At 45.1% G+C, this 27,940-nt stretch overlaps 1 protein-coding gene across 1 annotated transcript in view; it reads right to left on the bottom strand.

Moving 5' to 3' along the window:
- EFCAB6 (EF-hand calcium binding domain 6) overlaps positions 1 to 27,940 on the bottom strand; it is a 212,234-nt gene that overhangs the window by 87,269 nt on the left and 97,025 nt on the right. The window contains exons 15-16 of the mRNA XM_081247831.1: positions 5,499 to 5,613; positions 3,093 to 3,226 (exon numbers count right to left, since the gene is read on the bottom strand). Of these exons, the coding sequence (XP_081103957.1) occupies positions 3,093 to 3,226; positions 5,499 to 5,613 (249 nt within the window). The remainder of the gene's footprint in view (positions 1 to 3,092; positions 3,227 to 5,498; positions 5,614 to 27,940) is intronic.

Genomic DNA, 27,940 nt, shown 5'->3' with positions numbered 1-27,940 from the left:
CCAGCAGGTCTGAAGGGCCGGAGGGAGGACCAAGAACTTAAGAAGGGCCAGCGCTTTGGTAGGAGTTAGCTGGTCACAGAGAGAGGAGTGACAGTCCAGGCAAAGGAGCAGGATGTGCCAGGCCAGGAAGGGGAGGCTGGGTGCTGGCCGGAGTGTGACGGGAGGAGGAGGGGGGTCGAGAGGGGCCAGAGAGGGGCTGCAGACCAGCCAGGCGGGACCCGGGCTCATCCTAAGAGAAAGGGGACGCTCTGACCAGAGCTGCGTGTTGGGATCACCCTGCAAGGTCAGGTGTCCAGGACAGATTGTGAAGCGAAAAATGCAGCAGCAGAAGCATGTGTATAGAAGACCCTATTTGTGTGGGGATTTTGATCCTGCTTGTTTTTTAAAATATACATGACTTCACAGACATGCGCCTGAACCTGCACGGACGCTGTCTAGAGGGTGAGGTTGAAGGTGAACCCACAAGGGCCACAGGAACCTGTCCCCAGGTCATGTCCCCAGGTCACCCAGGGGGTCTCTGTGCCTGCTTTCCTCACCATAGTCAGGGAGGGGGGACGCCCCTTGTTTGGTCACAATGAATGATTTCCTTCGACTGTTCGTGGTCTCTGGCCTGGGCTATGAGGTTGAGGCTGCCTTACTCAACTGTGCTGTTGTCCGTAAACCTAACTGTGCTGAGATGGGCTCATTTGGCTACAAAATCACTGGGCAAACACAGCAACAGCAACAGCAGGATTAATAGCATTTTCAACTAATACAAAATAGTTTTTTCATTATTGATGGAGAGAGATATTCAAGAATTTCTCATGAATAGGATCTCAATAAAGGAAATAAAGTGACTGTACCTTTCCACTCAACAATCAAGACACAGTCTTTGGGACTTCCCTGGTGGCACAGTGGTTAAGAATCCGCCTGCCAGTGCAGGGGACACAGGTTTGATCTCTGCTCCGGGAAGATCCCACATGCTGCGGAGCAATTAAGCCCATGCGCCACAACTACTGAGCCTGCACTCTAGAGCCTGTGAGCCACTGCTACTGAAGCCCATGCACCTAGAGCCCGTGCTCCGCAACAAGACAAGCCACTGCAATGAGAAGCCCGCGCACCGCAACGAAGAGTAGCCCCCACTCGCCGCAACTAGAGAAAGCCTGCACGCAGCAACGAAGACCCAACGTAGCCAAAAATAATAAATAAATAAAATAAATTTATTTATTTTTTAAAAAAAGACACACTCTTTGTCCCGTTTACATATACGCGTGAGGGCAACGAGCAGCCCCCCAGGGAACCTGGATATAACCAGCACCCAAGTCTGTATCACGCAAACCCTAGCAATTAGGGGTTCACGTCTTTGTCTTATCTACTAGGTTATAAGCTCTTTGCAGGATGGGTGGGTGCTGGTGAACGTTTTTAGTTAACTATTTAAAATAAAGACCATCTTAGGAAATACGGGACATCTGTGCGCCGTAACCAAGCTACACTGATAATAAACGTAGGAAGGCGGTGGCGCCAGCAGGGAGCTTGGCCTCCCCGTGTCCCCACGAGGAAAGGAGAGTGGGGGGAGACAGGCGGGGAGGGGCCAGAACAAGGGGCCTGCGCTGCCATGGGTGAGCCAGCAGGACAAAGGCAGCAGCGGGCGGTGGCCACCCGGCCCTGCGAACCAGCACGGAGGGGCTGCTTGCCCCCACGCCTCTGCTTCCCCTTCCGCCCTCTCTCCCTCCCGCCAGGCTCTCCGCCCCGTAAGTGACCCCCGCCTGCTCCGTGCTCTTCTCCACTGGGCACCACATTGGACGAAATAATGAGGACTAACCCTTCCCCCTGTCTGCTTACGGTGACCACATGTTTTCAAACCAAGAATTAGGACGCACGGTCTGATGTCTGGACCGAATAGTCAAAGTCAGAACCATGCTGCAAATCCGAGCTAGACAGTCATCATAAGTATATGTTTTAAAATGGGAGCTCAGTAATAACCAAAATGAATCTCCAATTGGCAATCCACGCGGGGAAGATGTTTCAAGCACAGCAAACTCTGGATGCCCTGCCCCTGGGGGCTGGCTCCACCCACAGGGTGCTCCCCACCTCTCCTCCCCTGGACTCACTGGATCTTCACCTAGTGAGGTGTTTGCCCCTGAACACCCTGGGGTCTCCACACCCTGGCGAGGACACATTCTAACTCCCTCGTGCCCTCTGCCCCGTTTTGTAGCTAATGTGGTCGATTTATCAATTTTCCTTCCCACTTTAATGACCCTCTTTTACTTCTCAACACAAAAACATTTGAGGTCATTCCTGCCTCTGTGTTTGAATGGCTGCTATTTCTCCTGTCTTATCCATTACAGCTTCTGCATGCAAACCACGCCTCGGTCACGCAGACCTGGGAGCTTTTCCCTAAAGCCCATGACCTGTCTGCCACCCACCTTAAGCAAGCCCACTCTTCTATTTTTCACTCCCTTGTTTTTCTGGCCAGCACATGCTGAGGGTTTAAGATTTGGTTCAGGGGTCACCTCCTCCAGGAAGCCCTCCTTAATGGTTTTTTTCCCCTGTGATCCCATAGCACAGTACCGGTCCCTCTACGGCAGCCAATCATGATGTGTCGAATTGTCTGTTGACCATCTGTGTCTTGGGCTGGACTGAGCTCCCTGAGCAGGGCTCCCATATTTCAGCCCCAGCTTTTAGCAGAGAGTCCAGCTTATGACATGTAAGTGCACAATGCTTGTTTGGTGAGTGCAGGAGTAGAGTGGATGGAATGCCTGAAAGCATCCCGAATTCACTGGAACTCGGGTTGTCACGCCCCTTCCCACCCCTCCCTGTCTTGTGAGGAGGGTCTCCTTACTTCTCCAAGGCCTTTGAGGGGCAGAAGGCAGACCCAGCAAAGTGTCAGAAGGGAAGGGCCTCGGGGAAGGGAGGGGATCACAGAGTTAAGCCCTGTCCCGGGAAGGGGAGAAAAGGCAAGCCTGAGTCTGCGGATGGAGCGCTCTGTGCCCCGATGAGCGGGATGTGCTGGGGCCGCAGGGCTCACACCCGCTGCAGCTGAATGGCCGCGAGCGAGGAGAGGGCAGGAGGGGTGTCCCGAGAAGCCAAGCAGCAGAGAGGTCATGATTTACCCAGAAGGATTCCTTCAGTCTCCGGGGGAACTGTCTCAGGCACTCTTCAGCAGTTATAAAGTAGCCGTCCAAGTTCCCTTTGGAAAGAACTGGAGTCTGAGATGAACTCACTTCTGGCCCGTTCATCTTAGGATCTGAAACAACGACATAAATCAGGGGACTTCCCTTAGTGGCGAGCACGGCTCTTTATTTCTATGTCAACACTTGACTTCTTCGGTCCCCAGGCCTGTTAGAACACTATACAGTACTACGACCCCACGGACTTAACCTAGCATGAACTCTCTTATGATCTTAGACATGTCCCCGTCACCACAAGAAGAACCTGTTCTCCAGACCACCAGGGCCATGCTCTTGCCCAGCACGTTTCCTGTCTGGCTCCTCTGTCCGTCCTCCAGGGCAGGGACCACATCTTGCCCATCTCTCCATTCCCAGAGGCAGAGAATGAGGATTCCTGCCTGTTCTGTTTCCTAGAATCTGGTCCTAAACACAGGAAAGTGTAATTCAGTCATGAGGCAGGTCCTGACCTCCTCTGTGCTAGAGGTCTCTGGACAAGTCCTGGTCTTTTCAACAACCCTAAGAGGTACAGTCTCTTCTTGAGCCCAGTTTACACACAAGGAACCCTATTCTTATGCCCATTCTCCAGATGAGGAGATGAAGGCTCAACTTCCCCAAGGTCACAGGGCTCACAGACATCACAGCTAACCCAGGCCCATCGGATTCCAGAACCCAGCTGGTTGATTACTGCATTAGGCCCTCTCTCTCTCCTAAAACGGAGGAAGGAGGTGTAAACTGAACTTAAAAACCAACCCATTTCCATCAGGTTGTGACACTTGAGTGTGCCCTTGTCTAAAGCTAGGCTACAACCTGGGACTTGGTTTTGGATGTGAATCTCTGCACACGTCGCACCCACAGCCTGCCTGCCCCCCACGTGGTCTGCAGGACGGGCAGCGAGCAGGGCATCTGGAGCTTGTGGGCAACCTTGAGTCCAGCCCTGAACCTGGCCTCTGCCTTACCCTCACCTGGGCCTGAAGTGGCCTCCCCGGGCTTCGCTACGCCTGGCAGATAACACCCGCCCCCGCTGCTTGATCCCCTCTGCTGTGTCCACCCCCAATCCCCCAATGGCCTGGAACCGCCATCTTCCCCCACCCTCAGCATCTGGCCATATGTTGGGGGGACTGATGGAGGGCAGAGAGCGGGGAGGAGGGCAGGGAGGAAGCTGCCGAGTGCGGTGCTCGCTCTGTGACAGGCTCACCACCCTGGGACCTCAAGCAAGTGACCCCTCACCCTGGGCCCCGATTTCCTCACCTCAACGATGGATGCACCCGGGCACTGGAAGCACCCACTAAAATAAATGGGAGTTCCTTTCCCTTCTTTTTATTGTCCTTCAAAAAAGTCAAAACACATAGCCAAAGAAAGTGTCAAAATCCTAAAATTCCATGGCTTCTCGTATTGTCTTTTTGAGGGGTGTGGGACCTCTCTCCCTTAGGATCGGCAAATGAAATCGGGGGGGTGGTGGTGGATGGGTGAGGAGTCCCAGTGCCCAGCTTCTCCAGCGAGGGCCGCCACACCATCCAGTCATCTCCCAGGCCAACCCCGGGGAAGACGGCAAAATGCAAATAGGGTTCCGGGTTCTGCCCCATCCAGCCTGCAGTGCATTTATATATCCATGGAATCATGCATACATATGCGTGATTTCTGCAGCTTTTCCAGAGGGCTTATTTGTCTACCTAAACTTCAGTAAGAGTGGAGACAAGGGAGGGGAGAGATGACAGAGCCAAGAAGCGGGAGGCTGGGTGCTGGTCATCCGTCTGCCTGGCGTGCGGCTGGGAGAGCAGGTTAAAGAGCAGGTGGCAAACGGGAGGCCCCGCCTCCAGCCCGGACTCCACGGTGCCCAACAAATTTCCTGACAACCATGTGGGTCCGGGGTGGGGGGCAGGAGGGGAGGGACAGTGGCCGGGTGATCTTGGGCAAGTCACTGCATCTTTTAGCAACTCTGTTCCCTTATCTGCAAAAAGGGAGGAAGAACATTTGCCTTGCTGGTGCATGGGTGTCACCAATTACAGATAACCAGCATCCATTTTTAGGGAGGAGAACCTTAAAGGACATGAGGTGTGATTGGAGGAGCATAGGCTGAGGAGTAAATTTTAGAAACCATTTGGGCTCCTACTATTTGTAGAAGGCTCTGTCCGACAAAATTCTGCACTCACGGTGTGGCTGAGTGAAAAAAAAAAAAGGCCGAAACACAAAGAAAAAGTTTTTTTAAAATGTCTGCTTCAGTCTTAGGACACACGCACCGTTTCAACATCTTAGCTCACACTACTTCAACCCCAGCAGCCTAGTGGCGCTACTCGGAAAGACCAGCAGGGCCACGGGTGGGAGACAGGTTTGCACCTGGCCATTAGCTACCTTCAAATCCTGTGGCAAAATCAAGATAACTCATCCCTTCTTTCTTATATCCTAATTCTGCAGTCAGCAGAGCATACTGATTGTCATCCATCGGCATTCCGTTATCTTCCAGGACCTGACAAGGAAGACAAGCGAGGGGAGAGGCCGTTAGGTGGTCCCGGGGTCCCTGCCAGCCGAGCCCCTCCAGCCCCGCGGCAGGCTCACCACCATGGCCCCTGCGCTCCAGCCTGTGACTGTTACTTGTCTGCCTCCACCCAAGGCCTCCCTGCGGGCGAGGCCCAGTGTCCTGGGGTTAGGGCCCAGTGCCAGGCTTGTTTGTTGAGTGAATGAGTGAACAAAGAGACAGGCGGGTGGCCGGCCTGGCTTGGGTCGGTCGGCGCGGCAGGCACTCGGGGCTGCAAGCATCGCTGCAGACCTTTTCCCTGGCCATGCGCCATGCCGTCCAGGTCTTCAGATTCACATTTGCTATGACAGCAGTGGCTTTCAAGGCTCACAAGTGACATTTATATTCACATATGTCCTAGGAAACATGAACAAGATAAAGCAAGGCGGTTTGAGGAGGGAAAAGTAGAATTTTGATCGAAGTCTCATGATGGTCCACAGTGTAAACTGTGAGTTACTAGGTTTTTTTGCAGGGGGATCCGTGGACACCCCTTTTTTCCTCTCCTGGTGTGATCCACTCACTGAAAGTTATCCGTGATCCCTTCATTCCAGTGCACATAACCCACTTTTTACCAACGGTTTCCACTTTGTGTGAATAGAAAATTCACACCCCTGGTGGGCAGGGGGTGGGAAGCAACTGAGAAAACACACTTCCCTGCATTGCAAACTGAAGCAGAATCACCTAGATGACTCTTCCCAGGAGACGACACCTTCCTAGGAGAAACTGATGAGGTGGGCTGTTCGAAGGGCACGTGACGCTGGCATCCCTTTGCCCATAGCCAGTTAGTCGACAACCTGGACAGAGCTGCCTGGCTGGAGGTGAACCTCCCAGAAGGGATGCTGAGGGGAAGAGAGGTGGGACAGAAGACAGCACCCCTGCTGCTCTCACGGTTCACGATTTAAATGAGAAAACATGGCTTTCCTTCCAGAAAAGGACATTGAATCACAACTCAAAATGTGTCCATGCATCTAAGGGCCAAAGACACCCAGGATGACTGGACTTTCCCAAGACAGATGCAGGAAAGCTGTGTGGGAGAGCCAAGTCTGGAGATGAGTTAGAAGAAAGGCTGTGCCTGAGTGTTGGGGAACACACAGATCAGCCATTAACACGGGGATGATCAGGGGTTGTGATGGCACAGGAAGCCAGAGTAAGTTAGAGAGCAGAGGAATGGCGGGGTTAGCACCACACTGACTGCATTCTGTGGAGCAAGCTGCATAGGGGAAAGGGAGCAGGAGAATGGGATGAGATAGTACCCATCATCACCACCACCACCACCATCACCATCACCATCATCATCATCATCACTATCATCACCACCGTCACCACCATCACCATCATCATCATCATCACCACCATCATCACTATCATCACCACCGTCACCACCATCACCATCATCATCATCATCACCACCTTCATCATCATCACCATCATCACCATCATCACCAACCATCATCACCATCATCACCAACCATCATCACCATCATCACCATCACCACCATCATCACCACCATCACCACCACCATCACCATCCCATCACCACCACCATCACCATCCCATCACCACCATCATCACCACCATCATAACCATCATCAACATCATCATCACCACCATTACCATCATCATCATCATCACCACCATCACCACCATCATCACCATCATCACCATCATCACCACCATCATAACCATCATCCTCATCATCACCATGTAGCAGTGCTTATGCCTGTTACATGACAGACACTGTGCTGAGATCTTTACAGGTATTAACGTCTCATTTAATCCTTGTCATAAGCCATGAAAAAGCACTCTTACTAACTCCATTTTAAAGATGTGGAAACTGAGGCTATGAGAGCTGCCCCAGTCACACGATTAGAAAGTGACAGACCTGGGGTTCAAACCCAGTTCCTCTTAACCCCTATGATGAACTCCACTGTTGGAACAAGGTCACTGGGGCCCAGACAAAGAACAGGGCAGGCGGAAGTGAACAGGAAACGACAGTAGGGAGTGGGGGAAGTGCTCCTCCATGGAGTGCTGGCACTCTCACAGGTATCCGAACAGGCCACACAGGCAAAGGCTAATCTGAGTCTCGACAGAACACCTTGAGATGCCCTTGGGACACCAGAGGGTGGGAGGCCTCTAAGAAGTGGCTATGAGGCCACCTCCCACTTCCCCCTATGCCCCGGGCACAGAGGAGAACCTCCCGGGAAGCTGTCAGGAGACAGTTTCTTCTCTGCTCTCTGGGGCCTGACAGGTGGAGCCTTGTGCCCCGGCCTCCGCAGACTAGGTCTGCAGAATATAAACCTACTTAGCAGCAACAGGGTACCCACAGCAGCAGTACAGCCATCAGCCCCTGCTTTGGCGCCCCCGTTTCTGGCGTGTGGGCTAGGACCAGGGAGCTGGCACCCCTGGCCATCTATGTCAGGAATGAGCTGAACGTGACAGCAGCTGGCTGTGTCTGTGCCCGCCCAGTCAGTCGGGCACTGGCCTCGGCTTGGCTTGTATGTGTGGTGAAGCAAACAAGCTGCAGGATGCGCTCGGTGCGGGTTTGGAAGCAGAGCGAAAGGGAAGGCAAGGCAGGTGTTGCGGTGCTGCCGGGGGCTCGGTGGAGGCGGGGAGCAGCGCTGGATTCCAAGGCTGCCTCAGGGGCCCACCTGGGGACCTGGGCAGGAGTGCGTGACTGGGAATTCTGGAGGCTCTGCGCCATCTGCAAACACACCCAGCCCGTCCCGCTCTGCGCAGGAGCCTGTCCCAGCTCGGGATGGAGCAAAAGCCTTTAGAAAGACTGCCGTGGCCCACGCACAGGCACCCAAGCAGCAGTGGGGCTCTGAAACGGATAGATTGGTGGCTTTCTTTGAAAAATTACTTTATATTTTGAAAACAATTATACATGAATTATTCATTGCAAATTCCTCCTGCTCAGTCCTTTCATAAAAACATATGTAATAAACAGTAAGAAAATGTCTGTAGGCAAATGTTTCACAGCCTGGAGGGAGCGTTGAGAAGCACTGGGGAGGCTGGGCATGCCTTAGGCAGCCTGTCCGGAGGTTGCTGGCGTGCCATCCTCTGTGGGCACAGAGCACCACCAAGGATACAATGCCCGGGAGCGCAGTCCCCAGAGAGGCACTAAGCACCTCACAAACATCAGTGTGCCTCCTGCCCGCACCTCGCACCACTCATTCCTAGGATGAAAAGGGCAGCGAATCAACTACACTTATCACAACCTTGGGGGCAATTTACAATATAATGTAAGGCGAAACTGCAACATTTATAAAACAGATTTTCAAGTGTTTAACCATTCAAGTTTTGTCCTTTGGTCTTTTCTAGGAGGCATTTCCCTAAGAAAGTTCCTCAAAGAATAACAAACTGTGACCTGGCATATTCTGATTCACCAAATTGTCACTTCCACCATTCCCAGGACATCACTTAGATCGTAGACTGATTCTTCCACATTAGGCCACACCACTTCATGGAGTTGTTGCTGGGCTCTCTTGGTGAAGGCAGGTGCTCCCCGGTAGGTGCCCAGTAACTGGAAGTTGAACGAGTGATTCAGTCTTTCCAAGTCCAGCTCCTGCAAAGCATCTCGTGCTCTGGGGATATATCCACCAGTCTCTATGTGAGTAATACTTGTTTGCTATGCCTCTGGCATCATTTTTGTGGTGGTTGATCTAGGGAGTATAACACACACCCTTAACTTTTAACAGTCTATTTAGTAATATTGAACCACGTCACCTGAAATGTAGGAACCTTGCAACCATGTAGATTCGTACCCTGCCCCTGTCCTTTAAGCTGTAATTGTAGGTTTTTTGATATCTACATATATTCTAAACCCCACAAGACAATGTTAAAATGGTCACTTTAAGCACTCACATGCACTTTTTGAAATTAATTAATTAACGAATTAATTTTTAGCTGCGTTGGGTCTTCGTTGCTGCACACAGGCTCTCTCTAGTTGTGGCGAGCGGGGACTACTCTTCGTTGCGGTGCACAGGTTTCTCATTGCTATGGCTTCTCTGGTTGTGGAGTACGGGCTCTAGGCACATGGGTTTCAGTAGTTGCAGCACATGGGCTCAGTAGTTGTGACTCTCAGGTTCTAGAGCACAGGCTCAGTAGTTGTGGCGCACAGGCTTAGTTGCTCCACGGCATGTGGGATCTTCCTGGACCAGGGCTCGAACCTGTGTCCCCTGCACTGGCAGGTGGACTCAACCACTGCACCACGAGGGAAGCCCTCAAATGCATTCTAATTAAGAAGAAAATAACCTTTTATATTTAATTGGATATTTACCATTTCCAATGTTCTTTATTCCTTCAGGATCATCTGAGTCTCCATCTAGTATCAAATTCCTTCCCTTCCTTTAGCATATCTTATAGTGAAGATCTGTTTGCAAGGACTTATCTATGTTTTTTTTTAATCTGAAAACATCTTTATTTCACCTTTATTCTTAAAGAAGACTTTTGCTGGATGTGAGGGGTTTTTGTCTGTTTTTGTTTCTGCTTTCCTTTCAGGATGGTAAAGTTTCTGTCCCACTGTCCTCTGGCCTCCATCGTCTCTAATAAGGTGATGGTAATTCAAATAATTGTTCCCCTTTTAATGTGTCATTTTTCACATGCTGCTTTAAGATTTCTCTCTTTGATTCTGGTTTTCAGTTTATCTATGATTTTTCTTTTTATCCAACTGTGGGTTTTCTGGGTTTCTCAAATTTATACATGTAAAAGTTTCACCAAAAATTGGGAAGTTTCAGCCATTATTTCTTCACATATGTCTTCTTCCCTGGTCTTCCTTTTCTTCTGTGACTCCAATTATACCTATGCTAGACCTTTGATGTTGTTCCACATGTCCCTGAGGCAACTGTTCTATTGTTTTTTTTTTCACCTTTTCCTTTCTCTTCTTCAGTTTGTGTAACTTCTGTTGATCTATCTTCAAGCTCACTGACTCTTCCTTTTGTCATCTCCATTCTGTGGTTCAGCCCTTCTGGTGAATTTTTATTTAGGATATTCTTTTTTTCTTCAGTTCTAGAATTTCCATTTGTTTTTTTTCAAAAATTCTATTTCTCTGCTGAGATTTCCTATATTATCATTCGTTATGAGTATACTTTCCCTTGCATCACTGAGCATAGTTATAATAGTTACTTTAAAGACTTTGAGTGCTAATTCTAACATCTGGATCATCTTAGAGTCTTTTCTCTTGAGAAGGGTCACGTTTTCCTATTTCTCCATATGTTGATAAATTTGGATAGTATCTTGGACGTTATGAATGTTATGGTGTGGAGATTCTGGATTCTGTTAAATTTTGTTTATTTGTTTGAGTAGTCAGTAGACTTGGTTGGATTCTGTCTGCTGGGCAGCAGTTTAAATCTCAGTTTGGTTCTTTTATCCTTAGCCAGGCTCCTTGCAGTCTGCCCCACTCTTGTTTCATTCAGGGTCAGCCAGAGATTTGGGCAGAATTTATAAACAGAATTTGGAGCATCCACTCTCTGGCTCTGTCCTTTACAGAAATCCTCCTTTACTTCCCAATGGCCTTAGTCACTCAGACTTCTCTCTGCTCTCTGGTTCTTCAGGCTGGAAAGACTGCTGGTTTTCTATCAGTGTTTTATCTACCTTATGTGGCACCAACTTTAGCCTTCACTCAGGTGAAAAGCTGAAAAAAATGGGAACATTTCCCCATGCTATTCCCGTTTCCATGGGAACGTTTCCCCATGCTATTCCCGTTTCCACGGGAACATTTCCCCATGCTATTCCCACTTCCAAGAGCTGACTCCTCTCTGGAAGCTGTTTGCTTAGTTTCATTCTCCACAGCCTTCAGGTACTTGATTATTTATTTACTTATTTATTTACTAACTTGTTTCACATCGCCCCGTGTTTATAGTCGATGTTTCTGGGAAAGTTGGTCTAGTAGGAGCTTATTCAGCCACACAGGAAGCAGAACTCCCTGTAATGCTTGCTTGCATGCTATAGCAAGCGCATCCTTAAATCACAGCTATCACCAGCTCAGGGAAAGCCTTCCCAGTCCTTAGAGACAAAAGTCTTTTTTGAGCGCCCATAGCCCCTCTGCTTGCTTCTATCATAAACAGTCCCTCATATGGGACCTACCACATGGCAAGCACCTGACAAACTGCCGGTGGATAGAGAAATTAGCAGCACTTCTTTTTCACCTCTGTACCCCAAGAGTACCCAGTAGATGCTCAACAAATGCTGAACGAGAAGAAGAGGGGGGATGTCAGTGTATGGGAACCCTGGACACTCGCCCAACTCCTACGGCATGAGGATGAATCTTGAGTCTGATGTGAGAAAGTCCACACGAGGCAGATAAGCGTGCAAAGTAGTCATCCAGCCTTGGGTAGGAAGTAGTTAGACTATCAAGAATATCGTGAGGCAGGACAAGAAGACATTGTCCTGTGAGACGTACAAAAGGAAGCAGGAGGAAAGGGAGTCAGGCTAGGAACTGTGAAGTTGTACTTGTTCTTGAGACCTGACCTACAGATGCTCCACACTTGGGTATTTCACTGCTTTGGTGATGGATCAGCCACTACATTGTTATTGTTCTCCCCTTGATACTATATTTAGTAACATTCTCTTTTGAAAATGTCAGTCTGCCTCGGTTAAGGGGAACCAAGGAAAAGACTCATGTTTATACATAAGCCAGAGATTTAAAGGACACGACCCAAGGAGAAGGTAGAATTCAGGTGCACAAAATCTGGAGACTGCTTTTTTAGCCATTCCTCCCTACCTGGAGATTCTCTAACCTAAGTTATTTGTGATAAAACCAAAGAGAGTTCTGGGCTTTCTTTTTAATAAGTAATATTACTGGTATTTCTTGACATACCCATTCATAGTCAAAATGAAACAGGCAAAAAAGGTCTTCTCTAGAATTTCAGACTTACTCCGTCTCCCCACCCTCCATCCCCCATCCCAGTGATTCCTGCTCTTCCAGGTCCTCTCCCACTATTAGCTGCCATAGTCATCCAGAATGTAGAAATAATCAGAGAATTCAATCATCAAGACTATCTGGTCACATGCAAACCCGGTACTAGGGATGAGAGTACCATGGCTGGAAAAGAACACAGAACTCTCAAAACAGATTTGTACTTGAATAGAAAGTTGAAATTCTTTTAGCAAATGCTTCCTAGAATATTCAGACACACACATCTGATTGTCCATGTGGCCCCAGCAAGACAGAGTGTTCAAAGCTGATGCAAACCTACATGAGAGGCAAACATGACGCTGTCACCTGCACAGGTCGCAGTGTATTTAGTTTGAGATGCTGTTGCCTGTTATGAGTGCAGTTAAAGTAACGGGATTTCCTTTTTGTTTCTTAAGTGACAGGAGTACTGTGAAGAATGAAATGGATGTTCAAAGGAGGTGGAGCATCTTAGATAAAAAGCCCCTTGCATGAGAACACTGGTGGTGGCCAGGGGCAGTGGGGGCACTGTTCCGGAGACAGTGGCTCAGAATTGAGAGTTAAAGCTGGTGAGCATCTCAAGCACAGAGTCCCAGCATTAATGGCCTAAAGACAAGGGCCAGAGCTGACTTCAGAGCAGTGAACACGGACTCCCAGAAGTAATAGAAACTTCGCAAATGTCACTGAGAACGAGAACTTGACTGAAGAGCTACTAGGTGCCAGCCATGGTACACATTATCTTATTTAAACATCGCAACAACTCCTCAATGGAAATATGACTAAGTCCATCTTACAAATGAGGAGACCAAAGTTTAGGAAGGCTAATAAACCAACTGTTTGCTAGAAAGACCCAGCTGTAAGCAGTGGAGCAAAGGTTTGAACACGTGTCATCCTGCCTCAGCTGTGGGAGAGCCTGGCACATTGGTTGCAACATTTACAGATTCACCCACAGATGAGGAGCCTGAAGGCCAGAGACACCGACACCTGCCCCCAAGGACATGCTTGAGCACAGAGAGGCTCAAATAACTCTACTGGGGGTACTGCCAAGGGATGCTTGGTAGCCAATGACAACAGCCCAGCAGTGGTGGCTGAGTCTGGACTCACAGTTGAGGCTCAGACTCTACAAGCAATGGACAGCCTCACACTGGGAGGTGAATCACTCCCCACTCCAACGAGCCACCCGGCAGTCTGCAGAGGACACAGTTCAGACCGGGTTTGGGTGCTCCCCAAGCCTCTGTGGACCACGTGTTTGGAACAGAGTGACACCAGGGGCAGAGACTCTGAGTCAGCTATCACATAACAACCATCCAAAATTTGGTGGCCGACAACAAAACAAACATTTATTCTTGCCCTAGTGGATCTGCAGGTCAAGTGCAGCTTGGCTGATATAAGATGGCTAGATGTTTCTGATTCAGGCTGCAGGTTGGGTTTAGGCCTGTTTCACATGCATTCATTCTGGGGACCAAACTGAAAGGACAGCAGCTGCCCTGGGCAAGCTCTTCAAATAGCCCATCACTGGAGCCCAAGGCCAAGCCAGACCACACAAGCAGATTTAAGGTTGATGCTCAGGTCACATCTGCCACACTCCGTGTCCAACATCACTGGGTAAGGGAAGCATCCCCTGAGGTGGTGAACAACAGAGAGGGAGGATAATGAAGAGAGAGTGATGGATGGCAGGTGCATGAGCTCTGAGGTCCTTTCCAGCTCTTTGAGTCTATGGGATTCTATAAGTTTGGTGGCAATGCTGTGACCTCTAGAAAGATGCCATGATCACAATCCAACCACTCCCCCAAATCTAGAAATGTCTAATCCATAGGCTAGATCTATCCAGTCCACCTGATCCAGTTCCACCCAATCCATGGGTGATGGTGCTGAACCACATTTCCAAAAACAATCCATCCTCCAACCATACTGCCCAACTCTGGACCTTCAAGACAGACTGATGGTTTGGTAACAAACAGGAAGTTGTAAAACAGTAGGGTTTTCCTTTTCTTTTTTGCTGCAGGCATGATGATGACAATGAAAACAATGACAATGATGATTTGGTTTAGTGGGCTTTTTTTTTTTTTTACTATATTATCCCTGTAGAACACAACAAGACTAAAATTGTGGTTAGATGGCTCAGAATGACAAAATGCTGAGCCTAAATGCAACCTTCAGAAACTGTGAAATGAGAATAAAAGGCAAGGTGACCTGACAATCTTCGGTGTCAAGGGGAGTGCCAGGGGTGACCTGCAAATCGACCAGACATGTCTAACCTTGGAGGCAAATACCCAGAACCTAGTGCACTTTTGAACACGTGTAAAATCTTAGCATATTCCACGGGCAGATGAAACCAGTACTTCAGTAACAGATTGTGAAGAATGCAGATGAAAGCAGACAAGCCAGTCCTCCTTCAGAGGAGGCTGTTCTCAAGTCCTGGAATCACATCTGTTGTTCAAAGGGCAGGTGGAGACAAACCACGGGCCCAAAGCCAAGCATAAGGTCAAGTGCGGCAGGAGAAGCTACCACTGAGCAGCCGGCCACCCTCTTCTCTGTGCGTGTCTTTATTCCTCTCTTCTCGATTCCAAAAGCAGATACGTTTTCAATATATAAACTTGATGCAAGTCCAATTATGACCCTAATAATGCATTTGGGAGTAATGCGATAAAGCTTATATGGAAAAATATAAATCTGGCCTGAGAGTAGGCAAGAAAATATAAAAAGGAAGAAAAATAAGGAAAGATCTGTTTTACTAAACTAAAAAAAAAAGACATTGATATAGAAAAAGATGTATAGATCAGTGTAACAAAATGGGAATTTTCAGATGTACACCCTACTATAATGAGAATTTCACAAAAGACAAAGGGAAAATATAGAAGAGCCCCATCTTACACAATTAATTCCATACAGATTAAGCATTCACATTTAAAAAATAAAGCAGTAAAAATTCTTGCAATAAAGTCTAGATTATCTGCAAAATATGAGAGAGACCTGGGTGCGGGGTGGGGGGGCGTGGGGTGGGTAGAAGAATGAAACCAAGACTTCAAGCCTAGAATTTATTTTAAAAAAAAAAGAAAAGAAAAGAAAAGAGGAAGAAAGGATAGAAGATATTGGGTTGTACAAAATCTTAAAACATTTTAATGGCAAAAGATATAAAACAAAAAGACAAATGATAGATTGGAAAATATATCTGTAGTGCAGAAGACAAATGGTTAATAAATCATTAGTTAATTCAAGAGATATTGAGGGACACCTATATGCCAGGCACTATTCAAGCTACCAGGAATACAAGAGCGAACAAAACAGCAAAGTCCCTGACCTCTGGTGCCAGGCCCTACTGAAAGGGCTCATGTATTGTACTGAGTTGATTGTGTCTCCCCAAAAGATATGCTGAAGCCTTAACCCAGGTTCCTGTGAATGTGACCTTTCATGAAAACAAGGTCTTTGCAGATGTAATCAAGTTAAGTTGAGGTCATGCTGGATTGGGTGGGGGCACTAGATCCAATGACTGGAATGCTATAAGAAGAGGGAAACCTGGACACAGACACAGGGAGAGAAGAACATCAGGTGAAGACACAGAGGCAGAAGGGAGAAGCCAGAGATCAGAGTGGTGGCAGCTACCAAGCCAAGGAACGCCGCCACGGATTGCCAGCAACCTCCAGAAGCTGGAACAGGCAACGAAGAGTCCTTCTCTGCAACCATCGCAGGGAGGACTCTACTGACACCTTGACTTCAGGCTCCTGGCCTCCAGAACTGTGAGAGAAGAGATCTCTGCTGTTTAAACCACCCAGTTGGTGGGAATTTGTTACAAATTCCTAGGAAATTAATACACTCAGCTTAATCAGCTCATTTAGTCCTTATAACAATCCTACGGTATAGCTACTAAAATGATCTCCATTTAGGGATACGGAAACTGAGGCACAGAGAGGTTTGCCCAAGTTCACACAGTTGTTAAGGAACAGAGCTGGGACTTGAACCCTGGCAGTCTGGCTCAGAGTGAGCATTTTAAACCGCAGTTCTACAATGCTTCAAAATTGATGGGTTCATCCAAAAAATATTGAACACTTGTTTTGTGCCGGGTCCTGTTTTAGAGGCTGGGGACAAGGCAGAGAATAAAAAAGACACAGATAACTGCCCTCGTAGATGTACACCTCAGGGACGGAGGGAGGGCTGCAGGGAAGCAGTGCCCCCGGGAGAGAACCAGGATGGAGTTGATGCAAATGGGACAGTGTCAGAGAAGAGCTGTGGCAGCTGGGAGGGGAAAGGCTGAGGTCAGGTTAAAGGATACAGAGCCATATGGGGAGAAAGTCCCCATGGTGACAATCTAGAGGATGGGGGTAAAGTGGGAGGCCCGGGCTTCTTAAGAAGACAGGGATAAATAATGATGTCTAAACCTCTTATAAGTTGACAAGAAGGCAAAGGATGTAAATAGGCAACTTGCAAAAGAACAAATCCTCATGGCAAAAAAAAAAAACGAAACAAAACATACGTTCACTAGTAGTCAGGGAAGTAAATGCAAATTAAATTTAAACTGAGCTATCATTTTAAAACTATCAGACCAGCAAAAATTAAAAAGAGCTATAATGCTATATAACAGGGGTTAGAGAAAAAGATACTCTCACACACAGCTGTTAGAAATATGAAATTCTATAGTTTTTTTTTTTAAAAAGCACACAGACAACATGTGTTAACATTAAAAAATATATTATCTTAGACCAAGCACCTACTCCTGGGAATCCATTCCATAGAGATGAAAGCCTCAGTATGTAGAGATACATAAAGAACAATTGTTTAAAGAGGAAAAATAAAAGAGAAAAAGAAATGAATGCCCATCAAAAAGGGGAAGGGCTGGTGTTCAGCTTGCAGACCTTTGCTTCTACTGAGAAAAAAGAGAAAAGCCAGATAAAATACAGCAAAACATCTGTTTGACATATAGATAGCTGCTGAGTCAACCAGGACTCAAAGGGGCACAAGTCTGAGCAAAGGGGGACCTCAGTACTCGGAGGAAAAGTAGGTCATGGACCCATTCTGGGAGCAGGGCCAGGGCTCAGGATGGGGGCTGCTGGCCCAGGCAGTCACTACCAGCTGATAGAGACACAAGTGGAGGTCATGGGGCCATAAAGACCAAAATTAGAGACTTGAATGGTCAGGTACCTGGCAAGAAGGGAAAACAGAGAACAAACCATGACACTGCCAGTTTTTCCCTGACACTTGCTGAATTCAGAAGCCACGTGGGGCAAAAGACTGAGGAAACAAGGCAGAAAGACCAGAAAAGCTGAAGAGATTTTTTTTTTTTTTTTGGTCACCTTTTTGGGTCCTGAGGAAACTAAGCTTAGATGGAGTTCAGGACTTCTCAGGGGTAAGGGCTCAGAAAATAACCCACACTCTGAGTTAAAAACTTTAATGACTACACCCTAAAAAGGAGTTTAAAAAAAAAAAAGGCAATTGGAGCCTTGAAAAACTGCAATCCAGCCTCAAATCGATTCATTCCCTAACTGGATTAAGGTCATCTGTCCCCAGTCTATCTGACAAGCAAAGGAAAGGGTGACCCATTATCTAGAGCCTCTCAATTTTCATAATACAATATCTCACATTCAATGAAAATCTGTCCAGCATACCAAGAGCTGGGACCATGTGACCCTAAATCAAGGGGAAAAAGAGACAATAGAGAAAGTTCTACAGGTGATCCCAATACTGGAGTTAGCAGGAAAAAGATTTTAAATGGCTATAAATACGTTTTTAAAAATTCGGGAATACTTTGAGACAACAGAAGTAAAGACACAGGTATGGAATATATTTTAAACCAAATGGACATCCCACAACTGAAAAAAATACTAAAATTAAGAACTAGGGCTTCCCTGGTGGTGCAGTGGTTGAGAGTCCGCCTGCTGATGCAGAGGACACAGGTTCGTGCCCCGGTCTGGGAAGATCCCACATGCCGCAGAGCAGCTGGGCCCGTGAGCCATGGCTGGTGAGCCTGCATGTCTGGAGCTTGTGCTCCACAGCGGGAGAGGCCACAACAGTGAGAGGCCCGCGTACCCAAAAAAAAAAAAAAAAAAAAAAAAGAACTATATGAATAAAACCGCAGATTGGAAAAAGCAGAACAGAGGATTAATGAACTGGAAGACAGGTCAATGGGACTGAAGCACTGAGAGAGAAATAGTGGAAAATACATAAAAGAATGAAAGAGACCCATGGGATATTGTGACCAGGACTAACATACACAATTGGAATCCAAGAGTAACAGAGAGAACGGGGCATACGCAAAAGGAGAAGAGATAATGGCTGAGAATTTTTCACAAAAATTTTTGATTAAACACAACAACTTACAGATTCAATAAGAACTGCAAACCCCAGCAGGATGCATACAAAGACAGGCGCACCTAGACACATTTCTAAAACTGATGAAATCCAAAGACAAAGGGAAAATCTTAGAAGCTTCTAGAGAAAAAAAGACACACTACATTCAAACAAGCAACAGTAAGACTGGTGGTTTATTTAACAGCAGAACTGACAGAAGCCAGAAGACAATGCAGTGATATCTTTAAAATGCTGGGAGAAAATAACTGCCAACATAAAATGCTACTCCCAGCTAAAATATCTTCAAAAAGTAAGAGTGGAATTCTGCTTTCAGGTTCAACATGTAAAGGGCTTTGAAGTAATCACATCCATCCTTACAACAAGAAAAAAGCTGAACAAATGAAAAATCAATGGCTTTTCTTAGAACCATCAGAGAAATTTGAAATCTAGAGGGACAGATGTACACAGAGAATCATGGCCAACATCAGCTTACCTGGAACAGACACCACTGTGGTCACAAACTGGTAGGAACACTTAAGTGGTGATTCTGACAAAGTGCTGGAAGCTGAGTGAGGATTAGCTTGAGAATGAGAAACTCCTGGGGGCCCAGTCTCAGAGGTGGGCACACTTTCCTGGATTTTACCACCAGGTTCACAAGGTGAACATTCCAAGAAAGATCCCCTGTGTGTCAGGCAAATTACAAAAAAAATGTAGAAGGAAATAAGTAGAAGAAAAGAAATAATTTTCCAAGACCGAACCAGGAAGAAACAGAAAATATAAACAGACCAATCAGGAGCACTGAAATTGAGACTGTGATTAAAAATCTTCCAACAAACAAAAGCCCAGGACCAGATGGCTTCACAGGCGAATTCTATCAAACATTTAGAGAAGAGCTAACACCTATCCTTCTCAAACTTTTCCAAAATATAGCAGAGGGAGGAACACTCCCAAACTCATTCTACGAGGCCACCATCACCCTGATAACAAAACCAGACAAAGATGTCACAAAAAAAGAAAACTACAGGCCAATATCACTGATGAGCACAGATGCAAAAATTCTCAACAAAATACTAGCAAACGGAATCCAACAACACATTAGGAGGATCATACACCATGATCAAGTGGGATTTATCCCAGGGATGCAAGGATTCTTCAATATACACAAATCAATCAATGTGATACACCATATTAACAAATTGAAGAAGAAAAACCATATGATCATCTCAATAGATGCAGAAAAAGCTTTCGGCAAAATTCAACACCCATTTATGATAAAAACCATCCAGAAAGTGGGCGTAGAGGGAAACTACCTCAACATAGTAGAGGCCATGTACAACAAACCCACAGCAAACATCATTCTCAATGGTGAAAAACTGAAAGCATTTCCTCTAAGATCAGGAATAAGACAAGGTTGCCCACTCTCACCACTCTTATTCAACATAGTTTTGGAAGTTTTGGCCACAGCAATCAGAGAAGAAAAAGAAATAAAAGGAATCCAAATCGGAAAAGAAGTAAAACCGTCACTGTTTGCAGATGACATGATACTATACATAGAGAATCCTAAAGATGCTACCAGAAAACTACTAGAGCTAGTCAATGAATTTGGTAAAGTAGCAGGATACAAAATTAATGCACAGAAATCTCTGGCATTCCTATATACTAATGATGAAAAATCTGAAAGAGAAATTAAGGAAACACTCCCATTTACCATTGCAACAAAAAGAACAAAATACCTAGGAATAAACCTACCTAGGAGACAAAAGACCTGTATGCAGAAAAGTATAAGACACTGATGAAAGAAATTAAAGGTGATACAAACAGATGGAGTACGATGTTCTTGGATTGGAAGAATCACCATTGTGAAAATGACTATACTACCCAAAGCAATCTACAGATTCAACGCAATCCCTATCAAACCACCAATGGCATTTTTCACAGAACTAGAACAAAAATTTCACAATTTGTATGGAAACACAAAAGACCCGGAAGAGCCAAAGCAATCTTGAGAAAGAAAAACGGAGATTGAGGAATCAGGCTCCAGGACCTCAGACTATACTACAAAGCTACAGTAATCAAGACAGTATGGCACCGGCACAAAAACAGAAATATAGATCAATGGAACAGGATAGAAAGCCCAGAGATAAACCCATGCACATATGGTCACTTTATTTTGATAAAGGAGGCAAGAATATACAGTGGAGAAAAGACAGCCTCTTCAATAAGTGGTGCTGGAAAAACTGGACAGCTACATGTAAAAGAATGAAATTAGAACACTCCCTAACACCATACACAAAAATAAGCTCAAAGTGGATTAAAGACCTAAATGTAAGGCCAGACAGTATCAAACTCTTAGAGGAAAACATAGGCAGAATGCTCTATGACATAAATCACAGCAAGATCCTTTTTGACCCACCTCCTAGAGAAATGGAAATAAAAACAAAAATAAACAAATGGGACCTAATGAAACTTAAAAGCTTTTGCACAGCAAAGGAAACTATAAACAAGACCAAAAGACAGCCCTCAGAATGGGAGAAAATATTTGCAAATGAAGCAACTGACAAAGGATTAATCTCCAAAATTTACAAGCAGCTCATGCAGCTCAATAACAAAAAAACAAACAACCCAATCCAAAAATGGGCAGAAGACCTAAGTAGACATTTCTGCAAAGAAGAATACAGATTGCCAACAAACACATGAAAGGATGCTCAACGTCACTAATCATTAGAGAAATGCAAATCAAAACTACAATGAGATATCACCTCATACCAGTCAGAAATGCCATCATCAAAAAATCCACAAACAGAGGCTTCCCTGGTGGCGCGGTGGTTGGGAGTCTGCCTGCTAATGCAGGGGACACGGGTTCGAGGCCTGGTCTGGGAGGATCCCACATGCCACAGAGCGACTAGGCCCGTGAGCCACAACTACTGAGCCTGCGCATCTGGAGCCTGTGCTCTGCAACAAGAGAGGCTGTGATAGTGAGAGGCCCGTGCACCGCGATGAAGAGTGGCCCCTGCTTGCCACAACTAGAGAAAGCCCTCGCACAGAAACGAAGACCCAACACAGCAAAAATAAATAAAATAAATTAATAAACTCCTACCCCCAACATCTTAAAAAAAAATCTACAAACAATAAATGCTGGAGAGGATGTGGAGAAAGGGGAACCCTCTTGCACTGTTGGTGGGAATGTAATTTGATACGGCCATTATGGAGAACAGTATGGAGGTTCCTTAAAAAACTAAAAATAGAACTACCATACAACCCAGCAATCCCACTACTGGGCATATACCCTGAGAAAACCATAATTCAAAAAGAGTCATGTAACACAATGTTCAATGCAGCACTATTTACAATAGCCAGGACATGGAAGCAACCTAAGTGTCCATTGACAGATGAATGGGTAAAGAAGATCTGGCACATATATACAATAGAATATTACTTAGCCATAAAAAGAAATGAAATTCAGTTATTTGCAGTGAGGTGGATGGACCCAGAGTCTGTCATACAGAGTGAAGTAAGTTAGAAAGAGAAAAACAAATACTGTATGCTAATACATATATATAGAATCTAAAAAAAAAAACCCAAAAATGGTTCTGATGAACCTAGGGGCAAGACAGGAATAAAGACACAGACGTAGAGAATGAACTTGAGGACACGGGGAGGGGGAAGGGTAAGCTGGGACGAAGTGAGAGAGTGTCATGGACATATATACACTACCAAACGTAAAATAGATGGTTAGTGGGAAGCAGCCACATAGCACAGGGAGATCAGCTCGGTGCTTTGTGACCACCTAGAGGGGTGGGATAGGGAGGGTGGGAGGGAGACGCAAGAGGGAGGAGATATGGGGATATATGTATATGTATAGCTGATTCACTTTGTTATAAAGCAGAAACTAACACACCATTGTAAAGCAATTATACTCCAATAAAGATGTTAAAAAAAAAGAAATAATAAAGGTAAGAGCAGAAAACAATGAACTAAAACATGGACAAACAATATAAAAAAATCAATGAAACCAGAGCTTATTTTATAAATAGAGCAATAAAAGTGATAAATCTCTAGTTAGACTATTCAAGAAGCAAAGAGAAAAGATTAAAAATCACCAATATCAGGAGTGAAAACGAATACATTCTTAAGGATCATATAGACATTTGAAGGATAATGAGGCATGAGTCCATCCTGATAGAAATAATTGGATAAATTCATAAATGGGAGAGAAGAGACACGTCTCCCTTGCAGAAGAATTCCAAATAATTTATGTAGGTATCCTGCCCTTAAAGAGGTGGAGCATAATAATTCCCCACTCCTTAAATGTGGGCTGTACATAGTGACTTTTTTTTCCAAAGAGTATAGTATGGAAAAAGAGAAAGAGGAAAAAAAAAAAAAGATTAAGTTTATAGAGGAGAAGCCTGACAAACACACCTCAGCCAGGTGATCAAGGTCAACATCAACAGTAAGTCATGTTGACAGCCTGTGCCTGATGTGATGTGATGAGAAGGGCACTTTATCTCTGTGGTCTTCCTCCCCAAAGCATTGCTCCAGTCTAATCATGAGAAAAATATCAGACAAATCCCAATAGAGGTACATTCTATAAAATATCTAACCAGTACTCCTCAAAAGTGTCAAGGTCGCCAAAAGCAAGGAAAGTCTGAGAAATTGTCACAGCCAGGACGAGCCTACGGAGACATGATGATGAAATGTAATGTGGGATCCTGAATGGAATCCTGGACAGAAAAAGGATGTGACATTAAAACTAAGGAAATCTGAATAAACTATGGAAACTCAGAGAGTTAGTTGCCAGTACATTTGCGTTAAAAGAAGGACAAAGGGTAAGTCTTCAGGCAAAGTAAAAATTAGTCCAGGTGCAAGTACACAAAAATGTAAGATAGAAAGAACGACAACAAGGGTAAATATGTAGATACATATGACATCTTATTTACCATAAAAAAATAGTCTTGTGGGATTTAGCATAGATGTAGAATTTAAATGCATGACAAAAATAATGTAAAAGATAGAAAGGGATACATGAAATTAAGGTATTTTTATATCTAGCATTGCTAGAGAAGTGGTAAACATAATTTATATCTAACTACATACAGTATGACAAGGATGCATGTTGCAATCTCCAGGGCAGCCTCTAAAGACTGACAGAGGAATGTATTCATCAATAAGCTGATAGAGGGGGAAAACAGAATGGTAGAAATAGTTAAGTAATCTAAAAGAAGGCAAGAAAGGACAGAAAAAGAAAGGACATGAGACAGCTGAGTAAAAAAGAACTAAGATGATAGATATAAAATCTACTATATCAGTAATTAAATATAAAATGGACTGAATACTCCAAGTAGAAGACTAAGACTGCCACACTTTATCTTTTAAAATATCAGCTATATGCTGTCCATATAAGACCTACTTTAAATGTAAGTACCCAGAAAGTCTGAAGTAAAAGGATAGAAATAGATATACTATGCTAACGCAAATCAAAATAAAGTTGAAGTAACTATATTATTATCAGACAAAAATAGACTCGAAGGGAAGAAGCATTACTCTGAATCAAGGAGTCATGTCATATGAAAAGGAGACAATTCACAGGAAGTTTCAGCAATTCTAAGTCTATGTGTACCTGATAATTTAGCTTCAACATGAATAAGGCAACAATCAACAGAATTAAAAAGAATCTCACTAGACAAATCCACAGTCAGATGACAGACTTCAACACACTTCTCTCAACAGCTAATGGGATGAGCAGGCAAAACTTTGATAAGAATATAGAAGTTCTGAAAAACACAATTAATAAAATCAACCTAATATACATACTTAGAAAACTAAAGGTCCATGATGGAGTACACATTCTTTTCAAGTGCTTCTGGAACATTTACCAAAATGGTCTCTATGTTGGGTCATAATCCAAGCCTCAATATATTTTGAAGGATCAGTTGAAGTCATTTAGACTTCACAATGGAATCAACTTCAAAATCAATAATAAAAGGTAAACTAGAAAATCCCAACTGTTTGGAAATTAAACAATAAGCCATTGGAAAAAAGAAGAAATCACAAGGGAAATTATAAAATATTTTGAACTGAATGACAATGAAAATATGATAAACTGAAACTTGTACGATGTGGCTAAGCCTGCACCTAAAGGGCAATGGATAGCCATCAATTCATACATTAGAGAACTAAAGGCTGAAAAGCAATGATCTAACATTCTATCTCAAGAAATTAGAAAAAGAAAAGCAAATTAAATCCCAATCAGGTAGAAGGAGGAAAACAATGGAGGTAACAGCAGAAATAAATATAAAACAAATACACAAGGGAAAAATAACCATACAAGTAAAGTTGTTACTTTGAAAAGACAAAAATGACAGACCTCAACTTCTGCTTTTGGATAGGAGGTAGTAATTCACAGCAAGCAAATATTCCCAATGAAAACAATGAGAAAAGCTCAATCAATTAAAAATAATAAAAAGTCATCAGAAAGCCACGAGAGACATGAGGTTTAAAGAGACCAAAATTCCAAGGTGGGAAGGACCGACCCTTCAGAGGCAAACCGAGGCTATGCAATTGCATTTTCCCTGGGAACAGCTGATGATTCTGAGAGTGGACTTTGGATTGAGAAATAGGCTTGGGCCCAGCAGAGGGCCACTCCAGCAGAGCTGGTTATGTGGTGCTGGAGTGGCAAACTTGGAGATGTGAGGGGACAGGCTTAAAGCATGACTGGTTTCCCCTTCCGGACATGTGCTGAGCTCTGGAACTGCTCACGGCTGGAGTCTAAGGACCTAAACTGAAAACTTTCAAAAGCAAGATGCAAGTCCCCACGCTGTGGTACTTAGGAGACAAAGGCACGCCTGGGACAAAGGCCATGAGAACACAAAGGCAAAAACGAAGCCCTAGAGGTATGGTCAACTGACACTGAGTGTCTGCAACTGCCCCTGCCCTGGAGGAACTGGCCAACTTGGGTACAGCCAGATGCCGAGAGAGTCCAGTTTTAGCCTCTGCCAGAGAGTTGTTGCTGGAAGATGCAGAAATAAATATAGACTTTTGATGGCTGTGTGGAACTTGGACCAACAAAAATGAAGACGTGAGGGACCTCGAACACACAACTGGTCACCCCCTTAAAACATCTGCAAGATTAGGAAGCTGTAAGGAACAGCTATGAGACGCTCGAGGGTGTTTGTGGGGCTTGGTTTACATTGGGGTCCCTGTCCCTAGGTGAGTAAGACTGCATGGCATTAGGAACTGATGGCAGAGGGTGGGGAAGGTGCCAGTTCCCCAGATGTGTGAGTTTGACCAGGATCCAAAGGGCATAAGGTGGTCTGCTGGAAGGAGGAAAGAAAGCTCGCCTCCTACGAGGCAAGGTGAGATGCCCTTGCCTTCAAGCAGGTGCAGAAGCAAGGGGCTGAGGCTGCTAAGGACCTGGGATGCTGGTCTGGGCCATTACAGACCCCTGCTTCCCTTATCCATGTCTCAGGGGCTCTGTTTGTGTTAGCTGATGAGCTCTGCAGCCCGTGTCTGTCTCCAGAGGCCTCTGCTGGGATGCCAGAAATGGGACTAAGAAAAACAGTGAGCTAAACAATGTTCAGTGTATTTACTGAGTATGAAGAATAATAGTTTCCCATTAGGAACAGCCAATTACAGGGAACTGGAATCGTAAAGCTGCCCTCAAATTCCTGATGAATGGAATAGTTCAGTTAGTCTAATTACTCAATTAGGCTAATCTTGACTTATGTGTCCTTGGGTGTTTAGTCATTTTATGTTTCCCATGGGTCACTAGTCCCAAGCAATGAAACTTCTGCTTTATCCATGTTCCCCATGTGGCTTAGTCCTATTCCAAGTATGCAACAGGCACCCTCAAAATGTTTACTGAGGGGAAGGATAGCAGGGACTGTTGTACTTGCCTGCCTAATGCATATTCTCTCCTTCTCCCATAGGGACAGAACCTTGCTTTTTCTGTAATGTGCCCAGCCAAAAAATTATATATATATATTTGTATTTATACTATTTCCCATTCTTCCCTATAGATCAGTATGGCCATATGACACAGTCCTGGTCAATAAAATATAGGTGGAAGCTTACAATACATTACAATAAAATGTAAGTGGGAGGAGCTTCCAAGAAAGCCCATTAAAAAAGAAAGACTTCTCTGGCTCAAGCCTTTTGCCCTTCCCTTTTCCCTTTCTTTATGCCTGAAACATGTGTGTGATGGCTGGTGTTCCAGCAGCTATCTTGCATACTTGAGGATAAGACTGGAAGAGTAAAAAGCTAGAAGCAACCTGGGTCTCTGAAGACACTGTAGAGCTGCTGCAGTGGCCCAATACCAACAACCTCTGGACTCCTTGTTATAGGAAAAAAAACAGCTACTTTTTAAATTTAAGCCACTGTTTTGGGGGTTTGCTGCTAATTCAGCAAATGAAGGACAGGGAAAGAGGAAGAGAATATATCTAGAGAAGGAATATAAAGATTCTAGATTACCTGAAAACTCAAAAACGGTTTTCTTGCCACATTACCAGTTCGTGACTCATTATTTAAATAAATTGACACATTTAAAAATGCGTGATAGTCACAGGCTTTGCAGTGCAGTGGTCACAGCAGTGAACTGGGAGAGGGGGATTTCCTGGGAGAAAGAATATGGGTTACAGGGTTGTTGTGAACGCTGGTTTAATGTATGATGCAAAATACGCAGGCCAGGTCTACTACAATTCCAGAAATTCCTTTCCCCTCCACCAGTGGAAATTGTACACTTAACCATGAAAAACACATTGAGTTCATGAAAACCCCAACTGAGTTCATGAAAACCCCACTCCTCTGTCAGGGCTGTCAACTCAGTGTGGTGGCCCTGGTTATCCCAGACTAACCAGAAACTCCGAGATCTCTTACACTCAAGAGAGAAAATGGGGAAAGATCAATTATTAGTTAACAAACAGAATTTGTATAGCAGACAAAAACTTCCTGACCATGGGGGTGAAAACCAGTAACAGGGTCTCAACAACGACAACGCAGGGACTTGTGGACTCACTGACCTGGAAGCTCGTGCCGGGCTCTGGATTCTATTCTTACAGCTCTCCCTCATAGAGCCCGTGTAGCCAATCACTTCCTGCCCCCACCACAGGG

Source organism: Mesoplodon bidens (genome assembly GCF_964165515.1).
Source record: "Mesoplodon bidens genome assembly, chromosome: 11".
Classification (NCBI taxonomy): domain Eukaryota; kingdom Metazoa; phylum Chordata; class Mammalia; order Artiodactyla; family Ziphiidae; genus Mesoplodon; species Mesoplodon bidens.
This window is presented reverse-complemented; position numbering and strand designations above follow the sequence as displayed.